This window comes from Sinocyclocheilus grahami, unplaced genomic scaffold, assembly GCF_001515645.1.
Source record: "Sinocyclocheilus grahami isolate Dianchi unplaced genomic scaffold, SAMN03320097.WGS_v1.1 scaffold1603.1, whole genome shotgun sequence".
Taxonomy (NCBI): Eukaryota; Metazoa; Chordata; class Actinopteri; order Cypriniformes; family Cyprinidae; genus Sinocyclocheilus; species Sinocyclocheilus grahami.
This window is the reverse complement of record NW_015506782.1, coordinates 26,356-48,940: the sequence shown is the minus strand read 5'-3', so window position 1 is coordinate 48,940 and position 22,585 is coordinate 26,356. Positions and strand designations below refer to the sequence as shown.

Sequence of the window (22,585 nt, the reverse complement as noted above, 5' to 3'; positions counted from 1 at the left end):
ATTGTTTCTGACACTGCATTTTCATACAGAAGATGCATTCAAATACATCAACACACACATAGATGTAAGCGTACTAAAGACATTTAAAGTATGAATTTAAACAAAATTATGAAGGTAGAGATGGCGTTAAATCCACCGTGAACTCGTATTCTATTTTTGTTTCCCTGTATTTCTGTGCTGCTTAAAGGACAATAAACAGTCAGTTTCTTCCCCTCAGTTTCTGACGCTTTCAATAAAAGTGGGGAAAAAATACAAAACTTTCCCACAACTGACTGAAATGTGTCCTTTAACCCAGCACCTGTCCCTTGTCTTTGCTAGTGCCCTCTGTTGGTCATTGTCAGCTATTAGTGTGGTTGGCATGATTCCAAGTGAATCTACAGATCAGTGCATTTGGTTGACTGAAGCAAGAAGTTAGGGTCTGTGCACTCCCTTTCCCTAAAGAGGACTTTTTTTTTTTTTACAATATTTTATTTTATTATATAAGTATATTAATTTTTTGTATGAGTTGCTGCCTCCTCCCTTTATCTTTGTCTTTTCCCCTTTTTCACCATTGGATATGCTGAGCCTGTTCAGTCTTGTCGGTTTGAAACTTGTTTTTTTTCTTTATTGGTTTCTCCTTGTTTGATTTTATTCCTTCCTTCTTTCCTTCTATCTTTCTTTCTATCTATCTATCTTTCTTTCCTTCCTTCCTTTTTAATTTGTTCACAATTTGAAATCAAATGTTTTAGACTGACATCATTTCCTTTCTCTCTCTGTCTGCCCCTTCTTTATTTCTGTCTACTGCTTCCTTTCTGTCTCTGTAGAACAACTTCATAAATCTGAGTTTTCTAAGGCTCTTCAGAGCTGCTCGTCTCATTAAGTTGCTCAGGCAGGGTGAGACCATACGCATCCTGCTCTGGACCTTCGTTCAGTCTTTCAAGGTAAAATTATAACGTCAATGATGTAGTCGTGAAGAAAAATGTGCATTATGATGATAAATAGTTTTTACTACAGCATGCTGTTGAGCAACAAAAAAGTTTTTAGTTTTTTTTTATTAATCTTTCAAATAATCCAATTATAATCAATAGCATTGCAGACTGAATTGCTTGACCTGTGTATTGTTATTTTCTTATTATTTAAATATTATTATAGCTTTTATTAATATTTTGAATTAGCTTTTATTTTTATATTTTCAGTTTTTATTTTAATTTGAGCTTAAATGTTAGTCATTTTATTATGTACTTTTGTAAGTTTTATTACTTTTTTAATATTATTGTTTTGGTTTTATTTTTATATTATTTTCAGTTTTAGTTTTCTTTTTCCCAGTTAGTAATTTTACCTCTTAACTTAAAAAGTTAGTTGCCAAAGCGACATTTTTTTCATCTAATATTTAGATTTTATTTTTTATTTCAATTAAAATGGTGTTTTTAATCGTTTCAGATTTAGTTTAAGTTAACAGTAATAACTGTGTGAGCTGAAACTGAAGCGCTTTGTTTGCGCGCAAATAAACTAAACTAAAATCAGAACAAATCGTTACACGTGAGATTAATCAGATAAGGCGCAAACGCACTAATGTTATGTGCTAGTCAGAAATTTGTTATGAAAAGAGCATATTAATAATGTGACTTGCATAAAACACGGACAATGAATAACTAAAGCATAAATAATTCATACCTTTTTTTCTATGTAGTCATTGCTTTTGTTAGGGGTTAATTCACGTTAATTGGGACATTTTTTTCGCCAGTCATCTCAAAAAGTGTCCCAATTTACTTAAATTTATCCTAATGTTTTGACAATACGCTGCACATTTCTCCTCAAACTGCCAGTAACAGGTTTTCACCCACATTTAATTGTTGGTTAATTTGGATTTATCTGCTTTGCTTAGGCTCTGCCGTATGTGTGCCTACTCATCGCCATGCTGTTCTTCATCTACGCCATCATTGGCATGCAGGTGAGTATGTGAGAGAGTGTGTGGGAGGCTGCACAGGACATACTGAGAATAGGTAAATGGCTATGTTTGAAGGTAGTGGGCAATGAGATTGTGGGCTTATGCTGGGGTGGGTTTTGTGTTTCACAGCTGTTTGGGAACATTGTGATTGAGGCGGATGGTGAGAGTGCCATTAACCAGCACAACAACTTCAGGACTTTTTTCCAGGCCCTAATGCTGCTCTTCAGGTTAGTGTGTGAATCACAGACTGGCTCTGTTGTATGTTGTGTGTGGGTTACGAACACTTTATAACCGTAGTTCGACAACGTGTGTTTGTAGGAGTGCTACAGGTGAGGCATGGCATGACATCATGCTGTCATGTCTGGGAAAGAAGGTGTGTGATCCTCTCTCTGGTAACGTGGAGGCAGAATGTGGGAGCGAGTTTGCCTACCTCTACTTTGTCTCCTTCATCTTCCTCTGTTCCTTTCTGGTGAGAACATCAGCACTGTTGTTATTACTACCATTGTACTCATAGGCATCATTTATAGTGAGTACATTTCATCCACATCCACATGTCCCTACTATTTTAGACTTTTTTCCAGGCCCTAATGCTGCTCTTCAGGTTAGTGTGTGAATCACAGACTGGCTCTGTTGTATGTTTTGTGTGGGTTACGAACACTTTATAACCGTAGTTCAACAACGTGTGTTTGTAGGAGTGCTACAGGTGAGGCATGGCATGACATCATGCTGTCATGTCTGGGAAAGAAGGTGTGTGATCCTCTCTCTGGTAACGTATTTATTGAATTTGAAGATCAGGGTAAATTTTACTTATCAAAAAAAAAAATATATATATATATATATATATATATATATAATTTCTCCAATATACACTGACCACTTTTTAAATACACGTGACATCCATGATTGTACTGTTTTAATATTGCTTAAAAGCGAAGAAATAACAGTCTCATGTACGTTTGGTGTGTAATTTACAGCTCGACTTGTCAGATTTGGCTACTCAGGCCTGTAATTTACATGTGTGTAGATGCTGAATCTGTTCGTGGCTGTGATCATGGATAATTTTGAGTACCTGACACGTGACTCCTCTATCCTGGGACCCCATCACCTGGACGAGTATGTGAGAATCTGGGCAGAGTATGATCCAGCTGCTTGGTGAGCCCATGTGCACTTGCACACATAAACACACTCTTTCAATTTTTATTTTATACTAATCTTGAATATTACATACTATTGGTGAAAAGTACTAATTACTTAGTAACTTGAAGTGAAGTTATAAATTAAATGAGCTTATAATTTTTATAATTTATCATTTAACTTTCACTAAACTTATTAATACACACTGAATAGATACCATTATATTGTGATTAACATGTTTCTTGGTAATTAATCGAAAGTTAAGACCACGCAATCTTTTAAAATGCAGAATTGGATGCAACAGGCCCTAATTTTTTTAATATCTTTAGCCCCTAAATTTGCTGGACACACCATTTTTAAGAGGCTATTTTAACACTTTTTGGTCTTGTGTGAAAGACAGGTGTGCTTTACATGTGTTTAGCTATACATTTCACACCTGTAAATGTAGCCTCTGTCCTATAACAGCACACAGTGGCCCACTCTTATCTGTTTGACTGGAAATTAAATCTAATTTTTTTAATCGGAGTAGAGCCGTGGCCTCTGGCACAGTCTTTAAAGTTCAGAGCCTGGCTTCATTGTATCCTACTTCGGACCAAACAGGGAGGAGAATACCACAGCACTAGCTGAGAGAAAGGGATAATGGATTTGAGCTCTGCTAAAATCCATCAATCCCCCCCAAACCCTCCTACATGCCCTTCTGTGAGTCCCAGTCCTCCCACTCTGGAATACGGCATACTGCAAGCCAAACTTACTGTGCCAGCCCCCTCCCTTCTACTGAACACGCTAAGTTTCCTGGTATCTGCATTCCAGTGCCTGTCACCCTAATGTTGTATGTTAGACAGTAATGTAGGCGGGCAACCGAGAGTTAATCAGATATTCAGAGAAGAATAGGAAAGACTGAATCTTAACATGCAAGCAGGATTAAAGCCTTTTTACCGAGGGAAATTATGCTGAAAAGATTGAGGAGAGACAGTTTTTCAGAGAGTCTTCATTCTGAATGGCAGAGTCAATCTGACAAGAAAGAAAGCAAAAAGGAAAGAGGACAAAAGAAAAAAGAGAAATGAAGTAGAACAAGAAGCAAGACAAGAAAAGATGACGTAAAAAGGAAAAGAAGGAAGAAAGATTGAAAGGAAAAGTGAATAGAAGGTAAAGTTAAAGGGAGAAATAGAGAAAGGAAGGGGGAAAGAAGGGCACGAGAAAGGGAAAGAGGAAGGAAGGGAAACAGAAAGAAAGGAAGACAGAGAAAAAAGGAGAAAGGAACATAAAGGATGAAAGGAAAGGAAGGAGGTAGAAGGTGGGAAGGAAAAGAGAAAGAAAGAATGAAAGGTGAAGAGAATGTAAGATGAAAGAGAGAGCAAAACAAAGGCAGAAAAACTAAGTAAAGAAAACAAATGATGAAAGGAAAAGATAAAGGAAGGAGGAAACAAGTGAGGAAACATCAAAGAAAGACATATAAGAGAGAGAGCTAAAGGAAGGAAGGAAAGAAAGAAAGAAAGAAAGAAAGAAAGGGAAGGAGGGGAAAAGAAAGTAGAAGGTAAAGGAAGGAAGGAATACAATTGACAGAAGGAAAAGAGGAAGCAAGTGAGGAAAACAAAAAGAAGGAAGCAAGAAATGATGGTGAAGAGAATGAAAGGAAATATGAGAAGTAAGGACAGAAGGAAAAGAAAGAAAGGAGGAAGGAAGGGAAATTAAGGGAAATTAAGTAAAGAACAGAGTAAACTGAAAAATGGAATGAAGTAAGGAAAAAGAAAAAAAAACAAGAAGTGAAGTAGAGACGGGTGAGCAGCAGTAATATGGAGGTGTGCGAACAGATTTGACGACACTAACTAACGGGTGACGATCAAATAAGAAAATGTGTGTATGATTCTGTGCTTCTCTTCTTGTTCTTGTGCTCTTCTTCCTGCCGATGTCTCTGTTCTAAGTTGTGTTCTCTAACTTCCCTGTATTCTTCTTACAGCGGGCGCATTCATTATAAGGATATGTACAGTTTATTGCGAGTTATCGACCCCCCTCTGGGCTTAGGCAAGAAATGTCCTCATAGGGTGGCCTGCAAGGTTTGACTTCCACTTAAAAACTAATATTACCTGCTAGCATCCAGAATGCAATGAATGTCGCTTACCTCTTCTTTTTCTTTTCAACAATGTTTTTGTACTTTCACCATTTCTACTTGCATTCTACTTGATATGACAATGAGAATGTGCAGGACAATGCCGACACTTACAGGAGCATGAACTAGTGCACTAGTGTGTTTGGAACAAGCAAACGAGAAAACAACTAAAGTGAAAGACAAACAAACAAACAAAAAAAACGAAACGAATCAGCCATCTTTGATTTTTGTTTTGCTTGCTGTTGAGGCACGGCTAGGCTTGACTGGTATGGTAGCGTGCATTGTTCTGGGTGGAGGGGGACAGAAACTGCATTGACATTAAACTTCATTACAACGCCCTGCCAGCAGCGGGACTTTATGCCTGTTCTGAAGCCCGCATGCTCTTCTATGCAACCTGCCCCATTGCATAGAATGCCGTTTTAGCACTCAAGACGTTGAGCTCCCACCTTCCACCTCCCCCTCCCCTTACCCACAAAAAAAACAACAACATTATTCTTGCGGCAGCCTAGTTTACCAAACCGCTCCTTTCGTCCAGGCCAATAACCTGCTTTTTGTTCTGTTCTGTTCTCCTTCCCTCCCAATTCCCTGTCTCCTTCCTGATCCCTTCTTTTTTGATTTACCCCTTTTCTTCTTCTCTTTCTCTCTCTCCCATGCACATTTCCTTTGGTTTTTGTTTTGTTTCGGTTGCCCAGTGGCAGAATCAGTTTCAGGGATATGTATGAGATGCTCAGGCACATGTCTCCTCCGTTAGGCCTGGGGAAGAAGTGCCCTGCACGGGTTGCCTACAAGGTAGAGGGCCTCCGAGTGGCCAGCGCTGTGTCTGTACTTTTGGTGTATTCTCTTTATTTTCTCTCCTTTTCCTCCTTCGTTGTCTGACGGAGGGCGCTATTGTGATTCTGGTGGCAGGGCTGGGTTCGAGGGTGTTAGATTGAGGCGGGCCGATCCACAGGGAAGCGGGAACGGACAAACCTTCTCAGCACTTTTGCACCGTATGAAAACCAACACACACAAAACCACTAATGCACACTTTCATAGCTTTCATTAAAACTTCAAAGGATGAAACGTAAAGGTCTCAGATTTGTTCTTATGTTCTACATCTTTATCAATACATTAAAGCAAAATGCTTATGCTTTAATGTACAGCAGTGATCAATAAGTGAATTTCAGATCTGAGATGCAGTATGAAACTAAACACAAAAGTTGTGTCCCAAATGATGCACTACACACTATGCACTTATACTATGCACTATGTCCTCTCCCTTATATAAGGTTAGTTTGTAATCCAGCATCGGGAGCTGGTTGTCCTTCCACCTTTGCTATGTTAAGAAAGTGGCGACAGTTAAGAGCATGAAGTGTCCAACATTCCACATTTCGTTATTTCGGTTAAATAAGTGCATTATGTGGGTATTTGAAATGCACTTCTTTTTGAAATTATCAGTGTGAACACACTACTACAAAATGGCATAGAATAGTGCATAAGTACGCAAATTGGGACGCATGTCAACACATACACATGCATATTGTATATTCACATCGTCACAAACACACACGCTCAAAAACACCCCCAAATGTGCGTGTGCAGCAGTGGTAGGAAGGCCTGAGGAGTCCCTCAGCTCTGTGGATGCCACTCTCTTAGGGACCCTTTCCTCTTGGGACCAGCTCTCTGTCTCTCTCTTTTCGCTTGCACACAGATAAGCACACATTTACACACATACACAACAACACACACATGTAATCCTTGGGTAGCGTTATGGCACTACAATGGAACAAATCTCGTAATTTAGGTACAATGCAACTCTTTTGAACAAATAATCCTTTATAATCCCACTTCTCTTTCTTCTGTCAATGCAGTTCTAATCTGTTTCCAGCCCCTCCTCTTTACATTCTGCCAATCATCTGCATGCCCCACCTTCCAGGACACTGGCCCCTCCCACACAATACTCCCTTAGCTTTTTCTCTCTTTCTCCTTCTCTCTCTCTGTCTGTCTGCAACCGTACACTGACATTTCACCCTTCTGTCAGTGAATGACAGCTTAAAAAATGAATGAAAGGAGATCTGCGCCCTTAATGAGCCCTCAACAAGTCTGGGATCCCCTTTCTCTTACCTTTGCCCCTCCCCCTTCATTTTTCTCTGTCCAGTTTGATCTCCCATTTCGTAAAATATTTTGCTTCATAGAGTGTTCAGTGTTCTCCACCAACATAAACATGTGGTGGCAGACCAACAATCTCTGTGTATTCAATCACACAGGTCACTTACTGTCTAATGGGGTCTCTGTTGCCCCCTATCCTCAGTGGAATGAATAACAGTGACCACGACCATTGCATTCACCCTCTTTCTTCCTGTCAAACATTAGGGCCCATAATAGAGGATCGCCTGTTGAGAATGTGACCAGCCTGTGGTAGAACTTTCTATTCTTAAGTTTCCTCTAGCTTCATTCTCCTTCGCCCTTGGATTTTCGTGTAGCTTTTGAGCTCTCTTTAAATTTAGTGTCACTCTCTCTGTCCTGTCTCTTTCATCATTACCATCTCAACCATCCAAATTCCTCCCGTAAAAGCTGTCAGTCCTAAACCAATTCCTGCTCCAGTACTCCTGTCTGGCAGCCCACTGCTCTTCTCTTTATCATCCGTAGCATTAAAGTATTACCCTTTCACAGCAGGTAGCCGAATCCTCACTCTTAGCTCATCCTCTTCACAACAACAACAACTCACAAAGTCATTCCCCTTTTTGTTATTTTTTTTTTCTGGAGAATGCTGCTCTAACCTAAACCAATAGCCTGCACCCATCTTTTTTTGCATTGAGAGACCAGAGAATCTGGATCAAGCTCTTGTTTTATCTAGTAGTCCATCTATGATTGATTCTCAATGACAGCAACCACTACTAAACCTAAATGAATGAGCTGAAATGAAACAACTAGATGATGCTTTCAGTGTTGGCTGCTCTGTTGCTTGTCCTGTGATGCATGTGACTGCATGATGCATGCTGGGAAAGAGGGTAGTGAGTGTGGAGGGTGAGTGTTTCTGCTGGGATGGAGCGGGACGGGGAGACATCGGGTAACGTGGATGATTGCATCGCAGAGGGTGTCATGGTAACGGAAGGTTTGAGGTAACATTTAACCCTGTGCAATGCAATTATGACTTTCTGTGTTTAAGTATAATCTTTCCCCAGATCAGTACAGGATAAATTATACTTTAAAACACTGACGTTTATATTAATGGTGTTTTAACTTATTACTTCATCCGCTGGTCTGAGTTAAATATGTGAACCTCCTCCTGGAAAAGCTCTTTGACTGACAGCTCAGATGCTGATATGAAAACAAGATACACCATCATATAGATACGAATTTGATTTGTAACATATGCAGCCTCAGTTTCATGGACATCTGAATCAGTGGTTTTTGACTGGTTTTGCTTCAGGACCCATATTTTACAAAGCTAGCAATAATATCCTTAAAAGCAAGCATTGACCTTTATTTATTTATTTAGCCAATAATTCACTGTACAAAATACATTGTGATTGGTACAAGCATGCGTATCCTTGTTGAAATTAAAATTGTATATAATTTGATTTTGCTCTTTTTTTATTGTTTTACCTTAGTGACATAATTTTGTTCATGAGTTTTGAGAGTGAGGTCATGTCACACCAACTGTCATTGTTGGCATCTTGCTAATTTGGTGAAAATTCACCAAATTACAAATTAATTTGTAGAAAGTAAAATGCTGTTTGATTAAACAGCCTTTGAGGTCAACAATCATTTCTGTAACACAGTTCGTAGTCACGGGAAGAAGGAGGCGGGAACTGGCGAACATTTAAATATTTTAATAAAATAAACAAACACAAAATAAAAGTAACGCGGCAGCCCCTCGCGGACGACTGCTGCACAAAATAAAGTCCAGGCCTGGTCCTCTCTCGTCTTTCCCTGTCGTAATTCCTCCTTTTATCCTTCCGGAGCTCCTCCATGGGACTCGAGACCGGTGAGTGGTGCAGGTGTATGGGCTTACATTTCTGCCACAATTCTGCGTGCGAAAGATCATATTTTGCATAAAGTGCATTTTGCACGCGCGCGATCTGAGTTTGTGGAGAAAATGTTCGTTTCGCAAAGAAAAAAGTCTTTAGAGCGCACGGAAATCAATTTTGCATTTAAAATACCTTTTTGGATGTGTGCAGACCTTCTCTTTTGTGCGTGCAACGTTCTACTAGCTTGCTCACCTGATGCCCCCCCCTCTGTGCTCGCAAAATGCCAACAGCTAGCGTGCTCAACACAACCCAGTGTTACAACGTGCCGTAATTCCAGCCAATCAGAGACAGAGGCTGCTAAATTCTGATTGGCTGCCTTGACAACCAGTCACAACATTTCTTGCATTACATCCACAGCAGAAGAGGACAAATACAGTGCATGCATAATTATTATGCAAGTTGATATTCTGATTATATTTTTTTCCAAGCACATTTTACCAATAATTATAACTACTATTAATCTTGTATTTAATCACTTATAATCTATATATTATTGTTCATGAAGGCTGGAAGTGAAAAACGCCTTAAATTCAGGTGTGCATAATTATTAAGCAGGTTATCTTCTACAGATAAAATCTCGAGATGAACTAAAAATGAACTCTCAAAACTTACTGCCAGAATCTGGAAGATGAATTCTTCAGTGGTACAAGAGGATGTGGTGCTGGTCCTCCTCAACTTATCTGTCTTTGACTTCTCTAGTGCCTTTAACACCATCAGGCCCATCCTACTGGAGGAGAAGTTGAAGAACATGCAGTTGTACACTCCTCTGGTCTCTTGGATTATGAACTACCTCACTGGCCGCCCCCAGTACGTCCGCATACAGAACTGTGTGTCCGACACTGTGATCTGCAGCACCGGTGCTCCTCAGGGGACAGTTCTTTCTCCCTTCCTCTTCACCCTGTATACATCTGATTTTAGTTATAACTCCGAATTCTGCCATCTTCAGAAGTTTTCTGATGACTCTGTAGTTGTAGGATGTATTCAGGGTGGTGACACCTCAGAGTATCAGATGGTAGTGGACAACTTTGTTACCTGGTGTGAGCTAAACCACCTACAGCTCAATGTCAGGAAAACAAAGGAACTTGTAGTGGATTTTAGAAAAGCCAGGACCCCGTCACTCCTTTGTTTGTCCATGGTGAGGAAGTGGAGATTGTTACAAATTACAAATATCTGGGAGTCCATATAGACAACAAACTGGACTGGACATCAAATTCAACAGCACTCTTCAAGAAAGGTCAAAGCAGGCTGTATTTTCTGAGGAGACTCAAGTCTTTTAACGTCTGCAACACTATGCTGCAGATGTTCTATGAGTCTGTGGTGTCTAGTGTAATTTTCTATGCGGTGGTCTGTTGGGGAAGTAGCATGAAGGTGGCAGACAGAAATAAACTGGACAAACTAGTTAGGAGGGCTGGCTCTGTACTTGGCATGGAGCTGGACCCTGTTCACGTTGTGGCTGAGAGAAGGATGTTGTCAAAACTTTACTCAATCATGGACAATCCTTCTCACCCACTACACAGTGTGCTGGTCGACCAGAGGAGCACATTCAGCCAGAGACTGATTACTGCCAAGTGTTCCACTGAGCGCTTCAGAAGATCCTTTATCCCTGTGGCCATTAGGCTGTACAACTCCTCTCTATAAGTGCTGGGACATTTTTTGAGTAATGCATGTGCAATACATGTTCATTTTATATGCAATAAGGGGACTTTTCTTGTGCAATGCAATTTATTTATTATTATTATTATTATTGCCTATTTATTAATACTAAGATTAGTGTACAATACATACTATATAACTACTGTACTTAATTACCATTACCGTATTGGACTTATTATATTCCACATTTGTCATTTTATTCCACTTTAATTAATTTTATATTTGATCTAAACTACCATTTTTACTGGTATAGTTTTATATTATTATTTACATGTGTTTTATTGTAACTTATTTATTTATTTATTCTTTATTTTATTGATATATAGGTATGTATTTATTTATTTTTTTCTTTCTTTCTTTCTTTCTTTCTTTCTTATTTGAGAGCAATTGTAACATGGAAAGCAATTTCCCTTTGGGATTAATAAAGTTTTTTGAATTTGAATTTGAATTTGAATAATGTACAGTATGTGGAAAATAATGTTTTTTTTTTTTTTTACTTTAAACCGCATAAACACATTACACCAAATACTATATCAATTATAAATGATTAAATACAAGATTAATAGTAGTTATTAAGATTGATGTCGTTTGGAATTGGTAAAATGTGCTTGGAAAAAAATATGGTCAGAATATCAACTTGCATAATAATTATGCATGCACTGTATTTGTCCCCTTCTGCTGTCGAGGTAATGCAAGAAATTATGTGATTGGTTGTCAAGGCCTCCAATCAGAATTTAGCAGCCTCTGTCTCTGATTGGCTGGAATTATGGCACATTGTAACGCTGGGTTGTGTTGAGCACGAGAGCTGTTGGCATTTTGCGAGCACAGGGTGGGGGGCATCAGGTGAGCAAGCTAGTGGAACGTTGCACGCGCAAAAGAGAAGGTATGCGCACATCCAAAAACTTATTCTAAATGCAAAATTGATTTCCGTGCGCTCTAAAGACTTTTAACTTTGCGAAACGAACATTTTCTCCACAAACTCAGATCGCGCGCGTTTCAGCCTTCAGCCTTCATGAATAATTATATATCAATTATAAATTATTAAATACAAGATTAATAGTAGTTATTAAGATTGATGTCGTTTGGAATTGGTAAAATGTGCTTGGAAAAAAATATGGTCAGAATATCAACTTGCATAATAATTATGCATGCACTGTATTTGTCCCCTTCTGCTGTCGAGGTAATGCAAGAAATTATGTGATTGGTTGTCAAGGCCTCCAATCAGAATTTAGCAGCCTCTGTCTCTGATTGGCTGGAATTATGGCACATTGTAACGCTGGGTTGTGTTGAGCACGAGAGCTGTTGGCATTTTGCGAGCACAGGGTGGGGGGCATCAGGTGAGCAAGCTAGTGGAACGTTGCACGCGCAAAAGAGAAGGTATGCGCACATCCAAAAACTTATTCTAAATGCAAAATTGATTTCCGTGCGCTCTAAAGACTTTTAACTTTGCGAAACGAACATTTTCTCCACAAACTCAGATCGCGCGCGTTCAAAATGCACTTTTGTGTGCTCAAAATATGATCTTTCGCATGCAGAATTGTGGCAGAAATTTAAGCCCATACAGGTGTCGCTCATTATCAATTACTCCACCGGCCTCGCTCCGTTCCCACGGCTCTCGGCCCCGCCCCCACTCGTCACAATTTCCTTCTCACTTTTAAAAGTGGATAAGCCTATTTATTTTTGCTATATCTGACTGTAAGCAATTGTTTTAGTTGTGTTTGTATTATATGCATTAAGCATATATGGTTTTTTATGTGTTTTTTTTTTTGCTTGCTGTTCTCTGAGAACAGACCTGCAACCCATTTTTGGGTTGTCACCAACCAGTTAAGAGCCACTGTTCTAGACCACAGAACTATTCTACAACTTCCACAGCAGTCTCATAAACCATTAATCAGTCTCTTCTTTAGCCATGATTACCACACTAAAACAGCTCTAAATTAATTATTGCACTGAGTATGAAAGGTCACAGAGCTAACCCTGAAAATCCCTCCTTCCTTTCCCCTCCCATTTCCTCTCACACACCAAAAGCACACCCTACCTGGAGGTTCAAAGCACACATATATTTCAGTAGCACTGCTCTTCTAACTGGTCCTGATTGGCTCTCCACAGAGACTGTTGCGGATGGATCTGCCAGTTGCCGATGACAACACAGTGCACTTTAATTCCACCCTTATGGCCTTAATCCGAACCGCTCTGGACATCAAGATCGCCAAGGGTGGGGAAGGTTTGGCCCTCCTTTTTTCTTTCTTCCCTCATTCGTTCCTGTTGTTTGAACGGTTGTTGTATTTGCCTATAGCTGTTTAAGTACAGTGGGGTTCAAAAGTCTGAGATTCAAATCTAGTCTAAACTTGGAAAGTCCTCATAAAAAAACGTCCTCATAAGAGGACTTTGGGACCCCGCTTTAATATAATGACTCATAGAATAAATAATTTGTAAGATTTTGTACACAGTACTTCTACATATGATTGGATAATACATTGTTCAAACATTAACAAAAGTTGTGTGTGTGTGTGTTTGTGGAAATATGTTTGCATATATGTGTGTACGTGTACCTGTTGCTGTGTAAATAGGAGGCGTAGATAAGCACCAGATGGATGCTGAACTAAGGAAGGAGATGATGGCGATATGGCCCAATCTATCTCAGAAGAATCTGGACCTTCTGGTGACACCCCACAAGTGTAAGTTACCCAGGAGGTTGGTGTGTTCACAATGTCTTTCTTTTACCACCCGAGGACAGCTTCTCTCAGCCGGCCCACTCACTGCTCTGCACCCCCTGATGGTCCAGGCCTGCTCCCTTAGTTTCATTTTAGGCCCTTACATATATATATATATATATATATATATATATCACATTTAGACTGCAGACTGATCACAGAAGAAGAAATTCACTGAGAATGAATTGAAGACACTGAAAGTGATGCAGAAAGTATTATTCAAATCCAATAATGATACAAACATTGCTGATTGCAGTTTGCATAGAACATATAAATAGATGCAAGACCTATACATGCAAGTGAACTAAGAGAGTAGTTGCGTAAGGGATACTTGAGTTTTTGTTGTGAACAGCTGAACACATAGCGTTTCAAAGTATACTCCATTTAATAGTGTGCTCTAACACAGACGCTAGAAACATGTACACTAGAAAGTTTTACCCTTGTCCAGTGTCTGCACTAATTCTTTCCAAAAGTTATGAGCAATAAAAATGCCTTTGTACTAGTTTAAACTGTAGATCTGGTTATCTTGGAAGGTCTGCACATAAGTGTTTGTCAACGTAGTCATCTATTGTCGTTGTCGTCTCCAGTAGTTTGTTGTTGTATGCGCGGTTAGAAAAATCTGCTGTAGGCTACTAGCATAATGAAAAAAATTTACATCATACACACTATACGCATACCCTAGTGTGCACATAAATACTGAATTACTTTGTGCTTGCTTTGTACTTTAGTGCAGTAAAAAAGCCTTGAAAGTTGTTTTACGAACACATGTGTTGCCTTTAGCGTTAGCATGTTTAGCTCCTTCCCTCCCCCTACGTGCAACTGCAAATTTGCACACAAACAAATTAACAAAGATATTTTAAGACAGTCTATGTTCAAGTGCTACAAAAGACATTGATAACACACATTTGTGTATGTCCAGCTCACTATGCCTGAGACCAGGGGGTGCCTTACTATAGATCAACTCTCTATAGATGTCTTTTCACTACAGGGGTTATGAGATTCCTGACAAGATGTACGTAAAACAGTGTTATTTAATAAAAAATAAATATATGCACCACTAATATGCTACCAATGAAATGTATGTGCTAATCTTATGAGATTTGCTTAAAACTAGCTAGTCTAATGCTAGCTAGATGCTACAAATAAAGCATGAGATAATTAGGTGGCATTGCTGTCACACATTAGGCAATAAAGCTTTTGGCAAAATCATAATGCTAGTAATATGAAAGTATGTTTTAGATGAGTTTGCAGCAAGCATGTAGTAATTTAGAACTGTATTGTTTGATGCTAATTTTTATCTTCATTGTTCTATGCAGATCCTATACAGAGGTGGTGACCATGGCTTTAAACACCACTAAGCATGGCATGTAAACCTAGTCTGAAGTTACTCTTAGTAACTTCTCCATGTGGACTCTGTTCCATAAAACGGCAAGGACCGTTTTTTGGGAGACCATTTTACTTTGTTTACTCTATCTAGGAATTATGCTGTAGTTTGCTGTCAGTTCCTGCAATACTTTTGCACTTAAAATAGTAGAAACAGAATATTTCAAATATTGATCATAAAAATGAAGTGCGTAAATAGTTTTAGCCATTTTAATCAGTCTGCTTGTGAAAAGACCATTGGCTCTGTGTGCGTGTCAATTTGACACTCTTTGTTTGTGCATGTGAGTTTGTGCGTCTGCGTTTGTCTTGTGCACGTCCCGTGTTCACTCCCATCCCTCTCGCTCAGGGTCCATCTCACCTTGTCTAATCGTACAGGGTAACTTGTCCTTTTCTCAGCAGCGACAGACCTGACAGTGGGAAAGATCTATGCTGCCATGATGATCATGGAGTACTATCGGCAGAGTAAAGCCAAACGGACACAGGCTCTCCACGAGGAACAGGTATGCTGTCTTCCTCTCACCCTGCAATCACAATCTCAGTCCACAATGAGCTGTGACAGTCTTCAGCTGTGCTAAATGCTCATTTTCACCATTGACTCTGAAGTGTAAACACACTTGTATCTTAGGCTATGTCCACACGAAGCCCGAGCTTTCCCTATCCGATCTTTTTTTTCTCCCTCTTCTCAGGAAATATCTGTGTCCACACGAAACCACGAAACCGACACAAAACGATGTAGTATACATGCCAGACCAGTATGTGGCGCTGTAATTCTGCCACAGAGATAGACTAAAAACGGAGAAGAAGACTTCAGACTATGCGCATAAACCTTGAGCGCAGTATGCAAAAGAAACATGGAACAATACAGTTATTAATGTGTTAATGTTAGTTAATAAAAAGACAATCGTTCAGTGTTTGTTCATGTTTTTGTTGCTGTTACGTGATGTAGCGGTGTCTGACTAGGGGCGAGACGAGACGTGTCCACACAAAAACGCAATGGTGGCGTTTTCAGATTTATCCACGCTGGGACCCCGTTAAAAAAATTATCGGTTTCACTCTCCCAAAACACCGGATCCGTGTGGACAAAACGCCTATACGATACAAAATGTATGCATATACAGCTAAACTCCATGTGGACGGGGCCTTAGATAGTGAGCCAGTTACATGCCAATGGATGTGCTGATGTTGTTTAAAGAACATTCTCAGTGAGAAGCTGTTGAGAAAGGCAAAAAAAACATCTCACCTTAAGATGAGGAACCACATTAAATGTGTCGTGTTCTGGTGGTTTGTCACAGTTCATGTGGAATCTGAGAATAAACTGTTCTTCCGTATCAAATTTGACAATGTACTCACCTTTCTCATTTTGGGACTGTGAGCGATAACCTTCTTTGTATTTAGTAGTCCAATAGGTGTACCTAGTTCCTTTGCCCTTTATCTTTAATCATGACCTTGTTGATCCTATTGCATCAACTGTCAATAGTGATGACAGCTCAACATTTTGATGTTACTTAGAACAACCATTTGGCATTAAAGTACTACTTTCACAAATGCATCTCTGCCTTACACAAAATAAGATATTTATGTGGAGCTAAAGGTGAAGTGTGTAATTTCTAACCATCCATCATCAAGTTGCCTGAGCTGCAGAGGCTCGCTGCCCGATCTCATCATGCGAAGTGAATGGCCGCGGCCAATGGCAAGGTTACATTCATGGAGGAGGGAGGAGATGATCCATCCCAGATCTGTTGAACCCGAGTTCGCCGAGGGCAAACAGGTGGTCTGCTCCAGCCAATGGGAGCATGTCTTTCAGAGTGTCGGGCAACAGCGCAGGCTAAGGCACCATAGGCAGGAATATGACTTGCTAGCCGGGCCACATGTCTGAACAAAGACGTGCGCCGACAAGCAATTATGTCTGTGGTTGTTGGCAGACCAGTGCGTAGGTTGATGGCCGCGTTTGTTATGAGGACGGACCAATGAACATGCAGGATTTGACGCTGGCAGCGCATATGAAATGACTGTAGCCTTTTGGCATCTTGTGATTGAAGAGTCCAGGTCTCTGAACCATACAGAAGATTGGCAACACGCAGGAGGAGTAGAACCGAAGTTTTGAGCTAAGCTGAGTCCTCTGTTGACGCCAAAGGTTCTGAAAAGACCTCATTGCTGAAGCAGCCTGACCAATTCGGCGTGTGATATCGGCCGCGCACCTTCCATTTGAGTTTTGTACACTCCCCAGATATGTGAACTGTGTGACATTTTCCACCTTCTGACCCATAACAGTAATGTTCCTGATATTGGATCCGCCGCCCAGGCTCTGCAATTAGTTTTTTTGCCATGATACATGTAGGCCCAGATGGGAAGCCTCTCGCTCAAAATGCTCAAGAGATGTTACCAAATTTGATGCAGATTTGTCTAGCAACGTGACATCATCTGTGTAGTTTAGGTCAGTGAAATCATGTTCTGGCAACTTAACGCCATTCTGTGATGCTATTTGTTCGAGGATCCAATCCATGGCTCTGCCAGAACACAGCCCTGCCTAACTCCGGAGGTAGTTGTAAGCACCTCGGAGAGTGAGCCGTTAACCCTCACTCTGGCAGTAGTACCTGAATGAATGTCCTTAGTGGAATTTCTGCACCACTAATTTCACCAAATGGAATTGTAAACACAATGACTGCTTCAAACTTTGCCAACTGCTATTGGGCAGACAAACAGGCAATCCCACACCAAACTCAGTTTATGTGCCCTTGTATCTTTATATTAAACAATATAAACCTCTTCGCTCCAATGATGTGTCTTCTCTGATGATGTGTGCATTGGTGTGAGGGTGGGGCAAAAATCCCTACACTCCAGCAACCTGTCAATCATGTTAAATCACAGCAATTAGCAAAGGACAACGATCCAATCAATTCTAGATGGACAAAATCCTGCCATACATTTTTTTTCTCTCATTTGAGATGCTGTTTCTCTTGGATATACATCACAATATGAGGGAAAAGTCCATCACTATTTTCGTTTTACTTTAGGCTTGGACAAGGATAATGTTTTTACATTGATAAAATTACACACATCACCTTTAAGCTCTGTCAGGATTGAAAAATCAGGCCTCCTTCTTCACTCAGTTGAGTGCACAGTGTAGTTGTTGTAAAAACAACTATAAATGCTGAATGTATTTGATAAAGGAAGGCCACATCTCATCTCACAACTCATCTTTCTTAGAAAATTGGACCTACAATCATTATCTAAGGATTTAAATCACACTCGTGACTTTTAAATCACATCGATGACATTTGTGGCATCCGTCCAAGAAGTGAAAAGGAAATTGAATAAACCTGGGAAGTCATGTAAGTGGCTGCCCCTTAAAAGGTTTTTACAATCTGTAAAGTATTGCATTGCATGATTACTCTCTTCCACATAAACCTCTAGATTAATAATTAATTGCCAAACTTATTGACTGACTGACTTAGTTCCTCAATTTATGATGTCACTTGTAGTGGGTGGTTTAATATTTCAGTATGTCTGATGGCTTGTTTTAATTATGTCCATTCATTCTTCCAGCTGAATAACAGAACAGTGTGCGTCCTGCTGTAATTGAATCCCAGTGGTTCAATAACAATTTATTATTAGCAGTTACTATGGTTTTGGTTGCAGAAAGAGTATACAAAATCATTGTTTCAGTTATTTATTATTTTAGCAGTCAAACACAAAATACACTTCAATTTCCTCAGTGGTTTATATGACGATGGTTTATACATGTGTTTTCGTTGATGATGAATATTAGTATGAATAGTAGAGTGTAATGCAACATGGGCCTGATCTACATTTTATACTGTGTTGTTCTTTTGTGATCCACAACTATACATCCACATGAAAGTCAAACACAGTTTTGTAGACATGGAGCTGGCCTGTACAATCTTAGTGGTAACCAGAGGCGGACAGTAACTAAGTACATTTACTTGAGTATTGTACTTAAGTACACTTTCTGAGTATCGGTACTTTACTTGAGTATTATTTTTTTTCTGGGAACTTATAACTTTAACTTCACTACATTTGAAAGACAAATATTGTACTTTTCACTCCACTACATTTCTATCAAGGTCCTCGAAGTAGAAAGACGTTATTATATAGCAGCTTTAAAAGTCAGTGGGGTATTTTTTTCTTCTCTAAAACTTGACTTTCTTTTTTTCAGACAGTTTATCAGTAATCACTCTTGTAGGGCTACATTAAATGATTTCCCAGCATTTTTTTGAACATTGACCAGTTGCAAATGTGATATTTATTTACAACAATTCAATAAGAAGAAGTTGATATTGTGGGATATATAAGACACAACAGGTTTTTAACATTCTAAAAGCTCTTTATTCCAAAGATACTACAAGCTAGTCAGTGTATTCAGCAGGTGTAATGTATTCTAAGTTGCTTCAGAAGTATTGCAAGTATTATGTACGACAATAAAACAGTGCATTGACATTAAAAAGGAAATTTACTTTTGGTACTTAAGTACTTTTAAAAGCAAGTACTTCTGTACTTTTACTTAAGTAAAAATCTGTCTTTACAACTTTTACTTGTAATGGAGTAATATTTGACCAGCAGTATCTGTACTTTCACTCAAGTAATGGAGTTGAGTACTTTGTCCGCCTCTGGTGGTAACCATGATGTTTCAAGTGGATGTAGCAGTTTTGGCAGAGACATTGAACTCACTAAGCTTTTTCTCATACAGTGTCCTAACTCATCCATTAGATAGTATTAAGTACAAACTCAATCTGTGCATGTTGTTCACAGATGATTCCTTTTCTTTTATCAGCTCTCATTCTTTTATCAACTATTACTTCCTCTCATCAGATTTTAATATGAAACCTGCCTTTACATACTACAAGCATTTTGTGTTTCTCACTGGACAGGTTGATTTTCTTTTTCTTCCTTCATTTTTCAAATATCAAGTTGTCATTTTTGGCTGATGGTACCAATTGTCTGCTTTATGGATTGAATACACACAAAAAATAGCTCTAAAGAGAACAAGCTCTGGAGTTTTTTTTATAGTAGTTGTAATGATCTACATACTCTCTTTCAAAACAAAAAGTTTGGGTGGTACATAATCAAAGGGCTTGCCTCTTTGTTATTAAATAGCCTATTGGTTGTAATTACATCAGAGCTATGATTTGTGACTTTCTACTCATTTTGGTGATGGTATCTGGGGGAGGGACATTCTCATTCTATAAAACATTTGATTGGACAAAAAATCTATGTAGTACAGGATGAGACATCAATATTTTCTGTTTTCCCAGAAAAGGCAGACCCTACATTTTAAATGTTTAGAGTCAGTATGATTTTTTTCAAATGTTTTTGAAAGAGGCCTCTTATGATTGCCTTAACTGTTAACTGTTTTCCATTTTAATACATTTTAAAAAGCAATTTATTCCTGTGATGACAAGGCTGCATTTTCAGCATCATTACTCCAGTCTTCAGTGTCAAATGATTCAATTCAATTCAAGTTTATTTGTATAGCACTTTTCACGATACAAATCGTTGCAAAGCAACTTTAAAGCAAATTAAGTTTCTACAATATATCAGTGGTGACTGTTAGTTAATGTACATATGACAGAAATGTACGGAAATATCAATTAAAGACGTAATCAAACAGACGATGAACACTATTAACAGCAATTATTATGTGATGCAATCAAACTTGTAGCAAAATGTGGTAGTTCTGTAAGTTGTTTCAGGGTTGGCATCATCTGAGGTCCTCTGAGGGGTTGGCATCATCTCTTCTCAGGTGTTCCTAGTTACCAATGAGATGCAGCCTTGGTCTGACGCAAGAAGCAAGTCATTTGTAATTTTAACAAGTGCCGTTTCTGTGCTATGGTGGGGCCTGAAACCTGACTGAAATTCTTCATAGAGATCATTTTATTGCAGGAAGGAGCACAATTGAGCAGACACAACCTTTTCAAAAGTTTTAGACATAAAAGGAAGATTTGAGATGGGTCTGTAATTTGCCAGTTCACTAGGATCTAGTTGTGTTTTTGTGGAAACCATTATTATTATTATTTTTCAGGATTCTTTATTGAATAGAAAGTTCAAAAGAACACCATTTATTTGAAATCTTTCATAACATTATAAATGTCACTTTTGATGAATTTAATGTGTTTTTGCTGAATAAAAGTATAAATTAAATATAAAAAAGTATATATATATAAAAAAAGACGTGACCTAAAGACAACGACGAGTTAATAATATTGAGAAGCATTGATGATGCTTCAGAAATCATCCTAATATGCTGATTTGGTCATCAAGAAACATTTCTTATTATTATCAATGTTGAAAACGGATTAGTATTTTTGTGGAAACCATTATTATTATTATTTTTCAGGATTCTTTATTGAATAGAAAGTTCAAAAGAACACCATTTATTTGAAATCTTTCATAACATTATAAATGTCACTTTTGATTAATTTAATGTGTTTTTGCTGAATAAAAGTATAAATTAAATATAAAAAAGTATATATATATAAAAAAGTCTTACTGACCCTAAACTTTTGAAAGATCTGCTAAAAGTGCATTTTGTCTATGTTTAGGTATACACTATAGCATACAGATGAGCTCAAAGCTAACAAACAGCCCAATCTACTGTCTACTAATGACACCAAGATTTATCACCACTCTTTAGCAGCCAGTTCAGAAACTCTACATTTACTGAGACAATGAAAGTAAATTCATTCTCAGCATGGTACCATCGGCAGATTTCAGGCAATGCAACTCACAGGATACCCATTTACCCATAATGCTCCTGGAATGCCTCCTGACTGACCGCTGCTGGATTGCCTCTCCATTCGCATATGGGATGCTCTGCATCCCATATCTTTCCCCAACCCCATTTTCCCATCAGCTTGCCTGATACCAGCTGTAGGCCATGTTGTATCTTACACAGAATCGAACGCCATTAATGTTTCAGCGTCTGGAGCCGCCGTCTCCAAACCAGGATGTGGGACAGGGACTTACTGGCCTTCCCGAGACACAACAGCACCCTGCAAATCATCTGTGAGTAGCACCCTCTCCATTTCCTTCCTAGTCTCTCTCCCAATGTTAAAGTTTATAGTATAATTTTCATTATTAATGAAATTGCTAATGTAAATGTTAACAAAGGTTTTTTTTTATTTTTATTTTGACAATGGTAGCAAAGCTGAGATTAATGCATACATCATGACAATAATTAAATATGGATGTTTCAAATAACCCAATCATGGTTAAGAATGACCAGTATTGATTTTAGTCAAAGTAAAATGTACTCAAATTAATAAATATGACATGATGAAATATTGAATTAAAAAAAGAATATAAAATATTCTAAAACAAACAAAAAAAACTGTCAAATTAATGCAAGCCACTTTCTATTCTCTACTTTTATCATTTTCAAAAGACAAGAACTGTGATTAAAACAACAAAAAAGAAAACTGTAAAAAATATATAATAATACTCGTCACTTTTTAATACTTTCTTTAAAAAAAGATATATACTTTTATATATATATATATATATATATATATATATATATATATATATATATATATATATATAAAATAATTAATTAAAATAATTTATGCATTCATTTATTTAATAATTTATGCATTTTATCCAAAGCGACTTTCAGTGCATTTAGGCTATATATTTT

General features: G+C 38.4%; 1 protein-coding gene across 1 annotated transcript in view; it reads left to right on the top strand.

Moving 5' to 3' along the window:
* The window catches only part of LOC107571502 (voltage-dependent P/Q-type calcium channel subunit alpha-1A-like), a 124,377-nt gene that overhangs the window by 87,237 nt on the left and 14,555 nt on the right, over positions 1 to 22,585 (top strand). The window contains exons 40-45 of the mRNA XM_016257821.1: positions 2,952 to 3,079; positions 5,019 to 5,115; positions 12,944 to 13,058; positions 13,405 to 13,512; positions 15,328 to 15,431; positions 21,845 to 21,954. Of these exons, the coding sequence (XP_016113307.1) occupies positions 2,952 to 3,079; positions 5,019 to 5,115; positions 12,944 to 13,058; positions 13,405 to 13,512; positions 15,328 to 15,431; positions 21,845 to 21,954 (662 nt within the window). The remainder of the gene's footprint in view (positions 1 to 2,951; positions 3,080 to 5,018; positions 5,116 to 12,943; positions 13,059 to 13,404; positions 13,513 to 15,327; positions 15,432 to 21,844; positions 21,955 to 22,585) is intronic.